This window comes from Trachurus trachurus (assembly GCF_905171665.1).
Source record: "Trachurus trachurus genome assembly, chromosome: 4".
In the NCBI taxonomy this organism is placed as follows: Eukaryota; Metazoa; Chordata; class Actinopteri; order Carangiformes; family Carangidae; genus Trachurus; species Trachurus trachurus.
The window spans coordinates 34,128,866-34,147,927 of record NC_139898.1 but is presented as its reverse complement, the minus strand read 5'-3'; the positions used below and the strand labels follow the sequence as shown (position 1 = coordinate 34,147,927).

Below are 19,062 nucleotides of genomic sequence, written 5' to 3'. Positions count from 1 at the left end.
TACACAATCCAACAACTCCACAACGCTCTGGTGGACAAGTTGTGAGCTGCACATTCACCACGCTATGAGATAATAACACAACGTTACCAGACAGAGTTGTTTTAGAGGGAAATACAGAGACTGTTGATGAAAAACTGTCCCTGAAGGCAACGCGCATCAGCGGTTTTGCATGAATTTCCCTCTAAAACAACTCTGTGTGGTAACGTTGTGTTATTATCTCATAGCGTGGTGAATGTGCAGCTCACAACTTGTCCACCAGAGCGTTGTGGAGTTGTTGGATTGTGTATTTGACAGTAAATATACGTTTAAAGGAACTCGGCATTGTGTATTCCTTTGTGTGCGTGAGTGTGGGGTGTGTATGAGTATGAGTGTGGGGTGTGTATGAGTATGAATGTGTATGAGTATGAGTGTGGGCTTTTGTTTTTGTTTTGTTTTTTCTTCCTTTATGGATGTTTTTGTTGTTGAAGCTTATTTGCTCCTGCTTTTTGTTTCGCCTATTTTTATTTTTATTTGTATTTGTATTTGCATTTTTTTTTTTTTTTTTTTTTTTTGCCTTGATTGCCAGTGGTAGCATTTAGCAGCGTGTTGACCATTGTATGTACACATGAATGAATGCTTTGTCCTTTAATTTGTTCTGTTTTTTTGGTGCGTGTGGATGAACTGAAGAAAGAAATAAAAAAGAATTATATAAAAAAAAAAGGATTGTGTATTTGATGAGTTTGATGAGGGAAACCAAGAAATCCCATAATGAGCCTCCGTAGCGTAGCTCTGAGCAGCTCACGGCTCTACGTTCTACGAACCTACTGCTATGACTATAGGGGTTATGGCAATGGGCCAATTTGCTAAAATGTTGAACTATCCCTTTAAAAAGGTCTTAAAAAGACTTGAATGTGTGTGTGTGTGTGTGTGCCGAGCCGAGGCGTCATTAATCATCGGCTCCCGCTGCCAACCGTCCTCCTTTTAACTGACACACTCCTCGGCATGAGGACTCTGCTCTTATCTCCAAAGAGAGAGAGCAAACACTCTCTCCATCAGCCTGACCCGGGGTCGCTGCTCGCCGCTCCTCCGCTCCTCCGCTGATAAGATGAAAGAGGAGCAGGACTTGATCTGTCCTCCTCCCTCCACCTGGACCCGACAGAAGAGTCCTCACTTTGTCTTTTATGTTTTTGTTATTTAAAGCTGAACTCTCCAGGTCTGGTCTCTCCTCCTCTGTGATGTTATTTATCATTTATTTACATCAAGGACCCTAAATTGACACAAATTAGACCACAGACCCCCATTGGACAACACGTACGTTCAAATTAGAGCCAATGGTGTGAATTTTTGGAAATATTGTAGAGAAATTTCTGGAAAAAAGTGGTACAATTTCTCAAAAAATGTTTAAACATTTCTTGATGAATGTGGTAAAAATTCTCAAAAAGAAAAATAGTTGAAAAAAAAACTAAATTATTGGAAGAAAGTGGTAAGATTTCTAAAAAGTGGTAAAACATTTAAATAAAAAAAGTTTAAAAATTCTAGAAAAAAGTGGTATAACGTTTAAACAAGAATGTTGTAAAAATCAAAAAAAGTGGTAAGATTTCTAAAAAAAAAAAAAAAAGAAGAAAAAAGTTACACATTTTCTAGGAAAAAGTGGTAAAAAAAATTCTCAAAATAAGTTTATAGAAAGAAAGATGAAAGAGGAGCAGGACTTGATCCGTCCTCCTCCCTCCACCTGGACCCGACAGAAAGAAGAGTCCTCACTTTGTCTTTTATGTTTTCGTTATTTAAAGATGAACTCTCCAGGGGCCGGATTCACCAATATGTTCTTAAGAAAGATCTTAAGAAATGTCTTAAGATCTAAAATTAAGAAGTTCATAAGAAAGTTCTTAAGTGCAATTCCTCAATATTTTCTTAAAAGATTAAGAACAGTAATTTCTTACAAATTTCTTATTTTTCCTACTTAAGAACTTCTTAAAATACATCACTGCATTGAATTGCACGTGCAATTTTAAGACAGGTCAAGGTTGTCTTAAGAATTTAAAAATTTGAGAACTTTGATTTCAAGAATACCATTTATTCTTACGTTTCTTGAGAAGGTTTTGTGAATCTGGCCCCAGGTCTGGTCTCTTCTCCTCTGTGACGTTATTTATCACAGTGATTCTCAAACTTTTTTACATCAAGGACCCTAAATTGACACAAATTAGACCACAGACCCCCATTGGGCAACATTTTTTAAGGCCAGAAATACACAAATATTTGTTCTGACACTGAAGAACGTTACTTTTTTTAGCTAATGTACGTTCAAATTAGAGCCAATGGCGTGAATTTTTGGAAATATTGTAGAGAAATCTCTGGAAAAAAGTAGTACAATTTCTCCAAGAACATTTAAACATTTCTAGAAAGAAGTGGTAAAAATTTCTCAAAAAAAGTTAAAAAAAAAAATAATAATAATTCTAAAAAAAAGTGGTAAGAATTTCAAAAAAAAAAAGGTAAAAAATTCTTAAATCATTTTTTTTTCTAGAAAAAATGGTAAGAAATTCAAAAAAAAAAAAAAAAATTCTAGAAAAAGTGGTAAGAAATTCAAAAAAAAAAAAAAAAAAAAAATTCTAGGAAAAAATGGTAAAAAAATTCTCAAATATATATTTTTTTATTCTAGAAAAAATGGTAAGAATTTCCAAAAAAGATAAAAAATTCTACGAAAAAATTGTAAAAGAATTCTCAAATATATAATTTTTTTAATTCTAGAAAAAATGGTAAGAAATTCTCAAAAAAAAATTCTAGAAAAAGTGATAAGAATTTCTAAAAAAAAAAAAAAAAAAATTCTAGTAAAAAATGGTAAAAAATTCTCAAATATATATTTTTTTATTCTAGAAAAAATGGTAAGAAATTCTCAAAAAAATAAAATTCTAGAAAAAGTGGTAAGAAATTCTCAAATATTATTTTTTTTATTTCTAGAAAAAGTGGTGAGAAATTCTCAAATATTATTTTTTTTATTTCTAGAAAAAGTGGTGAGAAATTCTCAAAAAACAGAAAAAAAGTTTAAAAGTTCTAGAAAAAAGTGGTAACATTACAAGAAAAAGTTGGGGACCCCCTTTAAACCCTCTCAATGACCCCTGTGGGTCCCCGGACCCTACTTTGAGAACCACTGATATGTTACCAATGTGAGAGCGTCTGAACACATTGTGTCCCTCTCTCCTGTTCAGACTATGAACATTTCAACAGTCACATTAAAACATAAACTTCATCCAAACAGTTTATTCTCTAACTCAATAATATTAATGATGATAATAATAATCAAACAAAATATGCAAAAAAATGGCTGTAATAGTCTCTGTTCATCTTTTCTTTCATGACCTCAGATTACATCTTAATTATAAAGGAATGAAAATCAAATGCTATATTGAATATAAATGTCTTTATTATCATTTAAAAACTAAATTTAAAATAGATTATAACTGGACTTTAACGACTACAAACCTCATTTCTGTCACGTCTCAGATCTAAATCTGAGCAGAAAATCATGTGACTGGATGACGATGAGTGTGTGCTTCCTCACAGCTGATCAATCACTAGTGTGTGTGTGGGTGTGTAAATGAGCCAAATGAATTCATGTAATGGACTTGTTTGTGTGTTTAACGAGTAACAGACGACAGAAAGTGTGAGAAAAGTGACGGCCGGGACAGCGAACGCACCACAGAGTCTTCGACGTGTCCCTTTAATGTGTGTGTGGGACGTCTTCAGTCTCGTGTTGTGGATTCGCCACCGTCATAAAACCACACGACCCGACGATTAGTTCACAAACTGAGGCCAGATTCACTTTAGTGGAGATAAATGATGTATTTACTTCTGCTGCGGTTTCTCAGCCTCAACAGTCTCACAGCATTTGTTGATTTTATTCCGTTTTTTATACGATTGTAAACTGAATATTTTTGGCTTCGGTCAGACGACGCCAACAACAATATATATATATATCTTTATATAATAATAATAATTTGATGACACCACTTTGGCATGTGGTATAATTGCGCTGAGCATTTTTCGACTATTTTCTGCCTCTTTATAGACTCCTACAAACTCGGGGATTAATTAATTCATAAACAGCAAAACGCTGCGTTTCCCCCGGGTTGTCCCTGTTGACTGTCGTTATAACATTTGCAAAAGACAAATTAGGAGATGTGAAGTTGGGGAGAGGGCGTGGACGTCTTTAAAAAGCCTTCTTGCCCTTGTTATGTGGCGTGTGATGTGAAGAAAAAGAAAAACCCCGCCTCTTGCTGCTTATTTACCCAGAGAGAAAGTGCAATAAGAGCGGAGCGTCGCTGTGGAGAAACACCGAGGAGCCCAGACGCCTCTTAATGCGCGCGGCTTGTAATTTTTTTACGAAGGTTAGGCTCGTTTTAAATCAGGCTGGGGTGTAATTGGAGTTTAGCTCTCCCACTAACTGCCCCTGAACAGTCTAGTTAATTCTTAACAGCTCCCCCCTCACCTTTCTTTTTCTTTTTTTTCTTTTTTTACTCGCTGCCCCGACCCGACCGGTGTTTTGAACATTTAATGGGAACTCTCCCTTCGCCCATAAAGGATCCTCCATGTTCCTACCAGCAGAGCGAGTCTGGAGGAGCTTATTGTCTACGTGTGTGTGTGTGTGTGTGTGTGAGATAGAGAAAGCTTGTTCTCATGTGCGTTTTAAAGGGATAGTTCACCCAAAATTGAAATTTCTGAACTCATTATCTCCTCCTCCCCCTCATGTGGACTAAGGGCTGGGAGAAGTTTCAGAGTCCTCCGTGGCTTCTCTGAGTTACAGGGGGTCTCGGCGTAGCAGTGCATGTCCATATAATGGTTGCAAATGGATACCAACTGTCTTCGTAACAAAAAGACACACCAAAAAACATCCAAATACCTCCATGCTGCTCGTATGTAATGTCCCTCTGGTATTGAAGCCCCGAAATGCGAAATTGTACCGAAAAAAAATTAAATGAGTCTATATTTCAAGCTTGTTTTGTAGCAGAAGCTTCTCGAAGCTCCTCTTCCCGGTTCGTCCAAATCTGACGAACCGGGAAGAGGAGCTTCCGCTACAAAACAAGCTTTTTTTTTTGCTTTTTATTATGAGCTACAAACAAGCTTGAAATATAGACTTATTTAATTTTTTGGGGGACAATTTTGCATTTCGGGGCTTCAATACAAGACGGACATTACAGACGAGCAGCATGGAGGTATCTGGATGTTTTTTGGTGTGTCTTTTTGTTACAAAGACAGTTGGTATCCATTTGCAACCGTTATATGGACATGCACTGCTACGCCGAGACCCCCTGTAACTCAGAGAAGCCACGGAGGACTCTGAAACTTCTCCCAGCCCTTAGTCCACATGAGGGGGAGGAGATAATGAGTTCAGAAATTTGAATTTTGGGTGAACTAACTATCCCTTTAAGGTGCTGGTTGAGGTGGAGGGTTGTGCTAATGAGGAGCAGATGTTGCTGCGGAGCTGCAGCAGCAGCAGCATCGTAGCTTTAACTTATTAAAGGCAGTAAAATTGATGCTTCCTCCTGTTTTCCCAATTAAAGCTCCGAGCCGTCTCTCTCTCTCTCCCTCCTGTGATTCCAGAGGTTCACTGAGCACATCTGGATCCAATCGGTGCCGCGATAAGAGCCCCCCGACCCCCCCCCCCCCCCCCCCCCCCCCCCCCCCGCGCTGTACCGTATACGGCCTGAACGGTGACCGAACACGAGCTGCGACCAGATTTAACTGGACCGGGGGCTTTACAGGAGGTCTGTCAGTGGTTCTGCTCCAATGAAGAGCTTCTCTCTTAACACTTCTCTTAATGAAAAGTTCCCGGGTCAAACTCTGGGCTGAACTCTGTTAGCTCCGCCCCCCCGGGCCCCCGAGGCCTCAGGGCCTCTAGGTCCGGTCAGGGGTCAGACTCATAAAGGTCCTGGTCTCACTGACAGTCTAACACTCAATCCATCCTGCTGCCTTGATCCCTTTATCTCCTCGCCGCCGCTCAGGCTGCGTGAACTCTGAACCGGGCCTGTGTTCAGTTTTTAAAGGTCCAGTCAGTGTGTAATAATTGGCTAAGTTTATTGGCAAAATCTGAATATAGGCCACTACCCATTAATATGTATCTGTATAGGTGTATAATCCAGTGGTTTTCAAACTTCAATACATCAAGGAGCCTAAATTGACACAAATTAGACCACGGACCCCCATTGGACAACATTTTGAAGCATTAAACACCAGAAATAATATACAAATATTTGTTCTAAAACTGAAGAACGTCAATGTATGTTCAAATTAGGGCCAATTGGGGTGAATTTTTGGAAATATTGTAGAGAAACTCATGGAAAAAAGTGGTACAATTTATTCAAAAACGTTGAAACATTTCTAGAAGAATGTGGTAAAATTTCTCAAAAAAAAAAAAAAATCTCAAAAATAGTGGAATGACTTCTTTTTTTTTTAAATTAAAGATTTTCTAGAAAATCTTTAAAAAATTTCTCAAAAAAAGTTTTAGAAAAAGTGGTAAAATTTCTAAAATTAAAAGAGTGAAAAAGAAAAAGCATTAAAGTGGTGAAAAAGAACCACTTTTTGGCCACTAAACAGAACTAAACGTAACATTTGACACACTTAAGTTTTACCAACTCAGCATAAAACTTCAAGAAGAGAAATTGAATAATTATAAGTAGTGGAGCAACGGATCACAGTTGATCCGTTCAGATCGCTCTCTCCACGGATCGGCACATAAATTGTACGGGGATCGATCGATAAAAAAAAAGTTGTGTGTGTAGTGTGGTAACACGTAGCTACGTAGATGCGAATAAATGGGCAATTTAAAAAACTCTGCTCGGAAATTTGAAGCTGCAGCTCTACGTCGCACACAACAACTACTACTACAACTACTACAACTACTACTACGCCGCTGCTTCCCACCATCTTGTAAACCAGTGATTCTTAACCATAGGGCCGCGGCCCACACCTGGGCCGCGGCCCACACCTGGGCCGTGAGCACCCCCCAGAGGGCCGCGAAAAACTCTCAGTTTTGCACATGTGGGCCGCGAGGGCCGCGGGACTGCGTAGATCATGTCCAAAGTCCGGCCCGCGTCTCTGGCCTCCAAACAGGCTGAATGACAAGAGGCATCACTCTGTGACTCGGTCTCAGCACCTGGGCGCGTTTGTTCCATAACGGAATGAAATGAAGGGAGTGAAGCCTCTTGTCAGTCATCCAGGATCTTTGTCTCTGTGGGGGGAGGCGGGGCCGCTACCACACACACAGTGCAGCATGTGAGTCTGTGAGGAGCAACCATAGACTGTAAAAAGGGAGCAACGCTAGGTAACGTCAGTGTTGCCAACTTGGCGACTTTCCAAACCCTCTTAAATACTTTCTTATAGTCAAAAGCCACTAGCGACAAATCTAGCGACTCGGACGTGAAAGCACGTCATCACTGCTGTTTCCAACGAGCAGCGGTGCTGCCGTGAGCCCCCCGCCCCCGTCCCTACAGCCCCCACCGGCGATGTCACGGAGCTGTCCCCGCTACAGAGACCCGCTCCACGCCGCTGACACCCCCACCACACCGTCTTTAGAGCGACATAGGCCTACACAGCCTCAGCTCAGTCACTACTCACCTCATCTACTGTGATGACACGGTCAATATCTTGAAGTGCTATTCTGTTGAGACTTGATAAGCCATTTTATTTATTGTTTTGGTTGTGTGTGGTTTTATATTTGACTGCATCTTTTCTTAACAGAGACAGGGTCTATTCTTGTTTTTGGTTGTGATTTTTATTCAAGTGCAATTCTTGATTTTTGAAAAAAAGAAAGAAAAGAAAATCCAGACAAATTTTTCTTAATTTTATGTGGTCTTCAAATATGAAAAGTGATTTTGGTAAGAACTTGTTTAGATTTATTTATGTATTTGAAGAAAGGAAAATAATTCCATTTCATTTGCAATAAAAAAAAAGTATTAAATAGTTAATTTGCACACACACACACACACACACACACACACACACACACACACACACATATATATATATATATATATATATATATATATATATATATATATACGTATTTAATGGGCCCCGGGCCACTTTGTACTATAAAAATTGGGCCTCGGGGTCAAAAAGGTTAAGAACCCCTGTTGTAAACGATGCCAAACGTTAATATGCGTCGTTGTGGAAGGAACACGTTGCAACGTCAGTTTCCACCTTCGAATGTTCTCATTTTATAACTAATGTGAGAAACGTCAGTGAACAGTAGCTGGGTTTCCATCCAAATGTATCGAATTTAAAAGCGGATTTTGTGAAAATGCGCAAAAAGCAAAGCAAATTTATGACCATTTCCATTCATTAGTGTTTTTGCGATTAGGAGGAGTGCGCCGTGAGATTACGTCATAAGAGAGCGTGACTGTATCCAACAGTTGACACTCAGCTGACACTCAACATCATGGACAATTTACTTACTTTCCGGACTATAGACGCACCTGTATAAGCCGCACCAGCTACATTTTAAAAGAAAATACTGTACATATAGGCCGCACTTGAATATAAGCCTCAGGTTTTCATGTTATAACATGAGATATTTACACAGAAAGACAGTAGGAACTGTGACAGTCTGTTCTGGTTACGCTCCTCTCCTCCATGTGCATCTGTTGACAACAAAGCCGGTGAAAAATCAATAAATGGAGCAGTGGATAACGTTACATAACATGTTGATGTTACGGCGTGTGATTGTGTCTTAACCGTCATGAACAAAAGATGATGGGTTACGGAGCGCGTTTGTGTTGCGGTGCAGAGAGGAGAGCTGGGAGACCGGGGCGTCGCTGGGTGAAGTCCAGCAGCTTCACCCACAAACTCTGCCTCAATGAGCATAACCTGTTTCCATAACAAAAAGTCGCATTTTCCTTTTATCGATACGCTGACAAATCCCCCCCCCAAAGCGTAAAAACTTTTATGCACATTTACTGCCTTTATTCGAATTTATGGTGTTTCCATTCAAGTATTTATTCGCAATTTTTGAAAATGCGAATAAAAAAAGGTCGATGGAAACGCAACTAGTGATTCTTTAGAGTCTAATCCAGAATCAGAGATGCTCCTTCATGCTTCTGTCTCCTCCTCGTGTCTCCATCGTCGTTCATGTTTTCACTCGTTTCGTTCAACCGCTGCTGCACGTTGAACCACTGCTGCACGTTCAACCGCTGCTGCACGTTGAACCGCTGCTGATCTCTCACTCTCTCAGGTCCAATACGTCAAACCTGCAGCTCGTCCCACGCGTCGGTTTAATTAAAGGCCTCAACGTCTCCGAGGTGTCGCTGAATGATTCAAGCTCTCAGAGACTCAGATGGACTGTGGATGTTCTCTGAGCTGAGCTTTCCTTTCCTTTCCCTGTATCTCTGTGTCGTCTGTTTTCTCCTTTTCCATCCATGCTGGCTGGCTTCTTTCACTAAGAAAACCATGGTAAACTAAATTGTACTTACTTAGTTTTGCATCACATCTCCTGTCTGGCTCAGCCTCAGTGTTTCCAGCAGCAGTTTCCATCCAGGAGGAGACAGACTCAGTGTGTGTGGGGGGATGGAGGGGGTAGAGGGGGGGGGCAGCTGCAGAGACAGTGAAGCATTTAGCAGCTAAAGAAGCAGATATTTCTTAATACTGAACAGAGCTGCAGAGAGGAAGCTTTTTACTGTTAGTTAGAAGTTACTGTTACTGACAGTAAGATGCACCGTTACTTGACTCAAGAAGAACCATCACAGAATAATAATAAAACACCCGTTTAAGTGTTCGTTAGGTACGCTTTAATCTACAGGCTGCTAATTACGTGATAATGTCAAGAAATAACAATTAATTGCGTCAAAATGTCTAGAAATAACGGTTCAATTTCATAGTAACGTTGAGAAATATCGCCAAGAGATGACAATTGGTTGCGTAAAAACAGCCCAGAAATATCGGTCAGTTGCAACGACTTGGTGGAGAAAAGTTCTGGCCTTTCCTAAAACATTCAAAGCATGAAAAGCATGTGTAATCTATTACCTTTATGAAAAACATGACATTACTATGAAACTGACCGTTATTTCTATGCTATTTCTAGACATTATCATGTAATTAACTCATTGAGTGCCAGACCTTTTATAAAATGGTCAGTGCCATGTGCCAGCGTTTCGGGGCATTTTGAGTAATATTTTAAGACCAAGAGAATATTTTGTATTATGACTCTGAAAACACAAAATAGCTCAAAGGAAAGAGGAGACTCTCTATTTAACTAGGGAAAAACCATTTGTTTGTACCTTGTTCCATTCTTAATTTATCTTAAGTTGGATAGAGCCTGGTTGCACCAAAAATACCACTTTTTTTCTAGAAAGCTGAGAAAAATGCATTTTTGTGAAAGAGAGTCTCTCAAGAAAAACAGTGATTTATCCGTTTTAATTTTGGCTTCAAAAACATGTAAGACATCTGAAAATTTCATTTCACATGTTTTTTCATTGTACAAAAAAAAAAAAAAACTAAAATACAACAAGTAGGAGTCTTACTCTGCAGAGTGATGCCTGCTCTCCTACTCCTCCTGCAGTTGCTGCCCCCTCACCCTCTCCTAACCCCCTCCTCTCCCCCTCCCCTCTCTGCCCCTCCCCTCTCCTACTTCTCCTCCTGCTGCTTCCCCTCGTCTCTGAAGTAGGGAGGGAGACGTCATGGCGTCTTCAGCCTCTCTGCTGGACGCGGCCGCGGCAGCGACTCACCGCGCTGATCTATCGGTTCGTCGTCACGACGTCGGTTTACAGCAACTGGTGAAACTGACTCCGCGATCCGCTTTCGCTTCGGCATTTCGGTGCTGATCATCTAGATGAGTTTACCTTTCCTGCCTCCTCCGATCACTTCATGCTGGAGCTATGCTAATAGCATCCGTGGCTAAGCTTTCCTCCAGCTCCACGTTACACTTGTTCCAGGCTCTGCCCGTCGTTTTTCTCTAGAAATAGAAACTTTCCCCAACTTTTTTATCTCTGTACCGATCACACTCGTCTTCTCCTTCCTCTTCACTTCTTGCTCTGATCTACAGTCTTCTTCGTTCTACGCATCCCAGAAGCCCCAAAATTACTCACAGTGTGCGCAACAGCACCCCCATTTACCAGCCGCAGAAAACTGCATTTGACGTACAGTATATATACGTCAATGGCACTCAAGCGTTGGATTTTGATTGACGTATATATACGTCAATGGCACTCAATGAGTTAACAGTCTAAATTAAAGGGTCCATCAAATGATTGGAAAAAAAAAAAAAAGCTGTTTAAACAGGTTAGGGTTAGTTAATTTGACATATTTGAGCATTTTATTTAAAAAAAAAGTAATGCAGTAGTTACTTTTCCTGGTAATTAGTTACTTTTATAATGTAGAAACTCAGTTCATCTTGGGGGAAAAGTAGCAAGTAACTATAACTTATTACTTTTTAATGCCCAACCCTGTTGACACAAACCAACCCGGCTGCAGTGGGATGAATCTGATCATCTTAAAGAGAAGTTTGTTTTTAATTTTTTTTTTCTTACAGATAAAGTTGGTTATTCTATATATATCATTATTGTTGTCAGCTAAGCAGTATGAATCCATGAATGTGTCTGTACCTCATTGGTTCCTCCTGGAGTTGTAAATCTCTTAAAAATGAATTTGACATTTTGAAATAGTGTAATTAGTCGGGGGACTACTTTCAGCGGCGGATTAACCGACATGTAGCAGGAAGAGTGATGGATGGATATGGAGCTGAAGCTGCAGTCTGAGAGTTTGTGGTGGTGAAGGAACATGACAGAGCAGCTCACTGATGAGGTTTTAATAGTTTAGTGGAAACAGTTTGAGCTCTGAGATCTCAGAGGAATCACATCTGTCAGAGAACATGTAGAATATCTCCACCGGTGAAATTCTCTTTACTTCTTTGTTTTGGTGTCGAGGAAATCTGGAAAACATAGGGTCAGTCTTCTTTTCGTATGTCTGAACTGTCCCTTTAAGCAGCAGCATGAGCAGCTTTTTCTTTTTCCATGTTAAATCCTTTTAAATATTGTGTTTTTTTCCTTCTCTTTGCTCTTTGCTCTGCTACTGTGACAAAGTGAGAAACTGCAGTCGACGGCTGCTGATTCTTCGTCCAAATGCCAATTGACCTCTGACAGACATCGCTGTTAAAAAGCCCATTCAGCCCCCATTATATTAATATTTTCAGAAAACACACACACACACACACACACGCTCTGCTCTCTCCCTAGATGTGGTCATTGGCGTCCCGCGGAGCGTTACGGCAGCACAACCGCTCATTCATGCGTTGACTTCCCTCCTCCTCCTCCTCCTCCTGTGTGTGTTTGTGTTGCAGCTGACGAGGCCCAGCGACGGCTCAGCATGTGCATTCTGTACCACATCAGCATGGACGACACATCCAAGTCCGTGTTTGCTGACACAGACTGCATACCGCAGGTAAGACTGGCTAATGTCTGACTCACACACACACACACACACACACATCAGCAATGCATCCATCGTCCAGGAATGAATGCATGAGCAGAGGGCGGGACGCCACGCCACATCTGGAGGCAGAGAAACCGCCAGAGGAACAGCTGCTCAGTCTTCTCTCGTGCTGCGATGACAACTCTGTTTTTACTCCTTTGACTTCCCTTTTCCACCCAGTCCTCAAAACATCCTTCTTCTTTTTCTTTCTCTGTGTCTCCTCCTCCTCCTCCTCCTCCTCCTCATGTCCAGCCAGGAACACAAGTCATCGTCCAAACATCAAAACATAACAGCACTGTGATCATGAAAATATATGTGAAATCTTTCTTTCTTTCTTCCTTTTTCTTTCAATCAACACAAAATAGACAGTCCCGTCACAGAATAATAATTTACAGGCCGCTAATTATGTGATAATGCCAAGAAATAGCCAAGAAATAACAATTAATTGTGTCATAATGTCTAGAAATAACGGCCAATTTCATAGAAATGTCGGAAAAATATCGCCAAGAAATAACGATTGATTGTGTGGAAACACCCCCAGAAATATCGGCCAGTTGCAACGACTTGGTGGAGAAAAGTTCTGGCCTTTCTCAAAACATTCAAAGCATGAAAAGCATGTGTAATCTAATCTTTAGCCTTTATGAAAAACATGACATTACTATGACACTGACTGTTATTTCTAGACTACGGCCTAAATTAAAGGGTCCATCAACTGATTGGAAATAAAGCTGTTTAAACAGGTTAGGGTTAGTTAATTTGACATATTTGAGCATTTTATTTTTTTAATAGTTACTTTTCCTGGTAATTAGTTACTTTTATAAGGTAGAAACTAAAAAGTTAATTTGGGGGGAAAGTAGCAAGTAACTATAACTTATAACTTTTTAAAAGTAACGTGCCCAACGCTGTTGGTGGAGAAAAGTTCTGGCCTTTCTCAAAACATTCAAAGCATGAAAAGCATGTGTAATCTTTAGCCTTTATGAAAAACATGACATTACTATGACACTGACTGTTATTTCTAGACATTATCATGTAATTAATGGCCTAAATTAAAGGGTCCATCAACCGATTGGAAAAAAAAGCTGTTTAAACAGGTTAGGGTTAGTTAATTTGACATATTTGAGCTTTTTTTTTTTTTTTTAAAGTAACGCAATAGTTACTTTTCCTGGTAATTAGTTACTTTTATGTATTTAGTGTAGAAACTCAGTTAATAGTGGCGTTTAATACCACGATTAATTGTGAAAACAAGTAATCGTGACATCCCTAATCAACACAAAATGGACAGTGCGGTGGATGACTCCTCTCTCAGATACAGAAGACCCTTCATACTTAGTCATCGGGCTTTTGCATCTCTTCTGCAAATGAATTTCCCTCTGGGGTTTAATAATGTCGTTCTTACTCGTATTCTTCAGAAAGAATGAGAAAATTAGAAAGAGATAAAAAAAAAGGAGAGAGCTCATCTCGCCAGCTGTCATTAAACCAGAAGCAAAGAAAATATCAGGAGAATTCAAATTTCAGGCAAAACATTTAATACATCACATCTCAGCATGAGATTTAAGAAAGAAAGAAAGAAACAAACACAGCTGTAAAACATTGGACATGAAGGAGGGAAAAATATTGACAGAAGGAATGCAGGAAAAGCTGTAAATGTTTGTTATAGAAGAAATCAAATAAACGGGATTTTATTTATAAGTTAAACATGTAGTGGATTAGAAGTCAGGCAGCTGTAGAGGTGAGGTTTTAATATTATTATTATTATTAACTTATTTATTTTACATAGAACAAAGACCAAAACAGACACAAGGATCTAACACATCCAGACGGGTTCAGGACATTCTGAGATTTCAGTCGTCTACATCGTAGCTGACAAATCTAATTGTCTGTCAATCAAGTGGAGCGGCCACTAACAAACCCCAAAAAATAGGATTTAAAATATCAATGTATTAAATTTCACTGACATATTGCAACCTGAGATAAATACCCAGAACATAAATGTAGAGTTGCACAGTTTATTTATTTATTTGTTTATGTCGGGCATGTCAATTAAATCATCATCATCACACTTCATCTTAGTTCAATAATACAATACACATGGTCAAAAGGGAAAGCGGGAGAAGCAAAAGTTATCTAGTCCCGCCCCCATTACCCACAGAATAAAAAATCTTCATCATAATCTTTTCTTTTCTTTAGCTTTTTACATTTTGACATAACATTTTCTTTTACTTATGACATTTTGACAGTCACATATAATAGAGGAGTGGAGGTGAACTAGATGATGAACGTAGACCAGACTGACTGATACAGGATCAGCTCAGCTCAGCTCCTCCAGTCGCTGATGCTGACGTGTTTTCTAGTTTCCCAGTTGAGGAGTGTCGTGGAAATTCTCTGTTGCTGGTGAAAAATGAAATAGAGACTTGCCGGCCGACAAAGTTTTATTTCCTTTGCAAAGAAAAGGTCAATCAACATGCGAGCGGTTCAAGATGAAGAAAGACCCCGAACATGGGGAAAACCTAAACATTTATAGCTGAGGGAAGGTCCACTTCTGGGGTGTGTTTGTGTCCTTTAGCCGGCCCCTTCCCTGATTGTCTTTTCACACCTTCACCTTTGAAGGTTTCATCACCGGCCTCCCGAGGTATTATATGGAGTCAAGAGATACAATTTAAAATACAAAGGGGTTTGAGTGTGAATTAGGAAGTGGGAAGTTGGGCATCACAGATGGTTAAGTGTAAAGGAACTTGAATTTACAATTGCAGAAGGAAGTCTGGGAAAGCAGAAGGTTAGGTGTCTTAGGTGGTTTAAATGCAAAAGAACTTGATTTTATAATTACATTAGAAAGTAGGCTATCTCACAAAGGAGGTAAAATGCTATTACAGGAGGAGGAGGATGGTTTCAGTGAGGTGTACTGTAGAAGATGTAGTGAACCATGTTTGAGTCGTAGCTTTGGGATTTATCTTTGCAGTTTTCTCTCAGATTTGAACGTCGTCGGGCTGATTTCTCTCCTGATTGGACCGACCTCGGCCGCTCGCTCCTCTCATCCTCAGCGATTAGCTAAATGTGCGTTGTGTTTGTTTGTGGAGATTGTGGGTGTAAATGCCGGCCAGATGTGACCGATGGGGAGGGGAGGGGTCGGCTGTTTGTTCAGAGGGTCATGTAGCAGCAGCAGCAGCATCCTCCTCCTCCTCTCTCCTCCTCCTCTCTCCTCTCCTCTCTCCTCTCCTCTCTCTGCACGCTCCGTGTGCAGCTCCACCTGCAGAGCTTTCATCCTGACAGACTGGATCCATGTGGAAACACACTGAACACATCCTCAACTCCACCGCGAGCTAGACAAGATACTGTTACAGAATCTATCATATATTTCCCCCCAAATTAAATAATAAAACATAAGTCATCAGCAAAGTAACAACAAATGAATATGCAAAGAGTATAAAAGGAAGAAAAACTAACAAAAGTGTTTACGGAGATTTTTTTTCCCCAAAACGAACAAGATAAAGCTGTTTTTTTTGGTGAAGCTGCGTTTCCATGGTGACGAGGCCCACCAGGTGTTGTGAAGGAAACAGGAAACGGCGTCGTCCTCTCTGTTGCTCGCCGCCTCGGCCCATTTCTCACCTACATTGTACTTTGAAGACGTCGTTCGCTCGCTCGCTCTCCCTCTTTTCTTTTATCACTTTCCCAGGCCTGTGACTGACCTGCCCCCCCCCTCACACACACCCGCCCCCCCCCCCCAAAGCTTTAATGGGGTCACTGTTTGACTGTTTGCTGCTGCTGCTGCTGGATGAGAGTTCCTTCCTTCCAGAGCAGCACTGCAAAAACTCAAAATCTTACCAAGAATATTTGTCTTATTTCTAGTAAAAACAAATCTCATTCTACTTAAAATAAGACTCATCACATTAAAAAGCAGCTTGTTTTTAGACACTTTTTACTTCTTTCAAGCAGATTTTCACTTGAAATAAGTAGAAAAATCTGACAGTGGAGCAAGTTTTTCTTTCTTATTACAAGCACAAAAAACTTGCTTTCACTGGCAGATTTTTCTACTTATTTCAAGTGAAAATTAGTTTGAAAGAAGTGAAAATGATCTAAAAACAAGTTAATTTTTTAGGTGATGAGTCTTATTTAAAGTGGAAAGAGGTTAGTTTTGACTAGAGATGAGACATTTTGACAAGAAATAAGACAAATATTCTTGGAAAGATTTGGAGTTTTTGCAGTGAGAGGGATGTCAGCGGTGAAGGAGAAGTGGTTACAGAGGTGGTGTTGGTGGCGTTGGGGGGGTTAGTGGTGGTCGTGTGGGGGGGTTGGTGTGGCCCTGACGGACGGGGGCCCCCGCCCCTGACGGACGGGGGCCCCCGCCCCCCCCGCCCCGGTGGCTGTCTGTGGTAAATAAGCAGAGGCAGGTGCCAGAGAGTCTAGACGGGGCTGATTTGGGGTCCGGGGCCCCTGGTATGTGATACCTAACCCAGGACCGACTGGTTCCTGACTCCTCACAGGGAAGCAGCAGAGCACCTCTGTCCCCCCCCACCTCCTCTTCCACCTCCTCCCCCAGCTCAAAGCTTTTCCTGTTTAATGTTAAATCAGCTCAGACGGACAGACATGCAGCAGGAGAAGGAGGAGGAGGGGGGGTTATGGAGGTTAGAGACTGACGCTTTCCTTTCCTTTATCTCTATCACTCTTCTGGTTTTCACTCATTAACTTTTTTAATTTCACATTTTCTTCACATTTTGAACCAAATAATCAAATTTTCCTGATTAGATAACAGGAGAAGTTACATAATGTCCCTTTAACGAGATTTAAAAAATCCCACGAGAAGCTCCTGCAGCACCTGCAGTGCAGACTGCTCTGATATTCTCTGAGGTGGAGTTCTGTAACAACAGGTCGTCTACAGGGAACACAGTGACAATAAGAAACTTCAGTGGGTTTTACCTTTGAAAATCTACATCACCTTGCAAACTGTGCAATTTAATCACCTTTATTTTGAAATCAGTCCTTCCACGCTCTTCCTGCACAAAACAAGCACCCCCCCCACCTTCACCTCCACCTCCACCCCCAGCTCAAAGCTTTTCCTGTTTAATGTTAAATCAGCTCAGATGGACAGACATGCATTACTAACCCTAACCCTAAAACTCAAAATCTTACCAAGAATATTTGTCTTATTTCTAGTCAAAACTAATCTCATTCTACTTAAAATAAGACTCATCAAATAAAAAGCAGCTTGTTTTTAGACTTTTTACTTCTTTCAAGCAGATTTTCATTTGAAATAAGTAGAAAAATCTGACAGTGGAGCAAGTTTTTCTTTCTTATTACAAGCACAAAAAACTTGCTTTCACTGGCAGATTTTTCTACTTATTTCAAATGAAAATATGCTTGAAACAAGTGAAAATGATCTAAAAACAATGATGAGTGATGAGTCTTATTTTAAGTGAAAAGAGATTAGTTCTGACTAGAAATGAGACATTTTGACAAGAAATAAGACAAATATTCTTGGAAAGATTTTGAGTTTTTACAGTGTGTATCTCTATCACTCTTCTGGTTTTCACTCATTAACTTTTAATTTCACATTTTCTCCTTCATCCTCTCGCTACGGAAGCGTATTGCATTCACTGTTTTTATGAGTAATATTTTTTTCTGACTTAAAGGTGCATTGTGTAGGAATTCCTCCCATCTAGTGTTGTGGTTGTATATCACAAGCAACTCAATCGTATTTTTCATTCTGCATTCACCTGAAATTGGGCAGACGGACGACAGCCGCTGCACGTAACGGTTATTAGTGATCAAGGAATATTTAGAATGATGTTCATTTGTAGTGAAAATTAAACATTTTAGTGTCAGAATTTAGAAAAACACACCTGGGATCAGACTGAATACAGTGAGTGAAGTGTGTGTTTCTTTTTTGTACACTGTAAAAATCTGAGATAAAAAGACGTTAAATTTTTTGTAGAATAACACTTAAAGGACAATTCCAGGCGAATTCAACTCCGGGGTATATGTTCCTATCATTTTAGGTCTAAAAGAAGGAATCTGAAGGTTTTCAGTTTAATGTCTCCTGTTTGGTGGTAGTTGTGTCTGTCTCCGCGTCGCCACGGCAACGATGAATGGGAGCGGATTGAAGTTCTGCTGCTTAGGCTGTTTCCATCCCTCAAAGCCACAGACAGCGTCAGATGGAGACTCAAACATGCAGCCAGAAGTTTATTTACTTCAACAAGCCGACATGTTTGTAAAACTAGATCTAATTCAAAGTCTGGCGGAGTCGAGACCCAAGTTGATGCTCGGTGTGTTCAGGTGCAGTGGGAAGCTCCCGTTTGTGTCATAAACACAGGAATATCAACTCTGGACTTGCTTCAAGTAAAAAAAACTTCTCGGGTCATGTTTGAGTAGCCACCTGACGCTGTCTGTGGAAAAAAATGTACACTTGTACACCCCGCGTGCGCTCACGTCGGCGCTTTACATGAAGAGCACAGCGACTCTGTTTTTACACTAGTTTGCTCCTAAATACTGGCTTTATAAAACGAATTTCGTTTTCTTTTGATATCATATTGATATTTCCCCCCTGAATGTGGCTACACCTCTTCTACAACTAGTCTGTCCAGTCTGGAAAATAATTTCTGCACCGTGCGTGTGTGAAGTGTGGACCTGAGTGTGCAT

The 19,062-nt window shown here is 40.3% G+C and overlaps 1 protein-coding gene across 1 annotated transcript in view; it reads left to right on the top strand.

Moving 5' to 3' along the window:
- Positions 1–19,062, top strand: part of kifap3a (kinesin-associated protein 3a) — an 85,253-nt gene that overhangs the window by 23,145 nt on the left and 43,046 nt on the right. Inside the window, exon 11 of the mRNA XM_083969578.1 lies at positions 12,302–12,402. Coding sequence (XP_083825704.1) covers positions 12,302–12,402 — 101 coding nt within the window. The remainder of the gene's footprint in view (positions 1–12,301; positions 12,403–19,062) is intronic.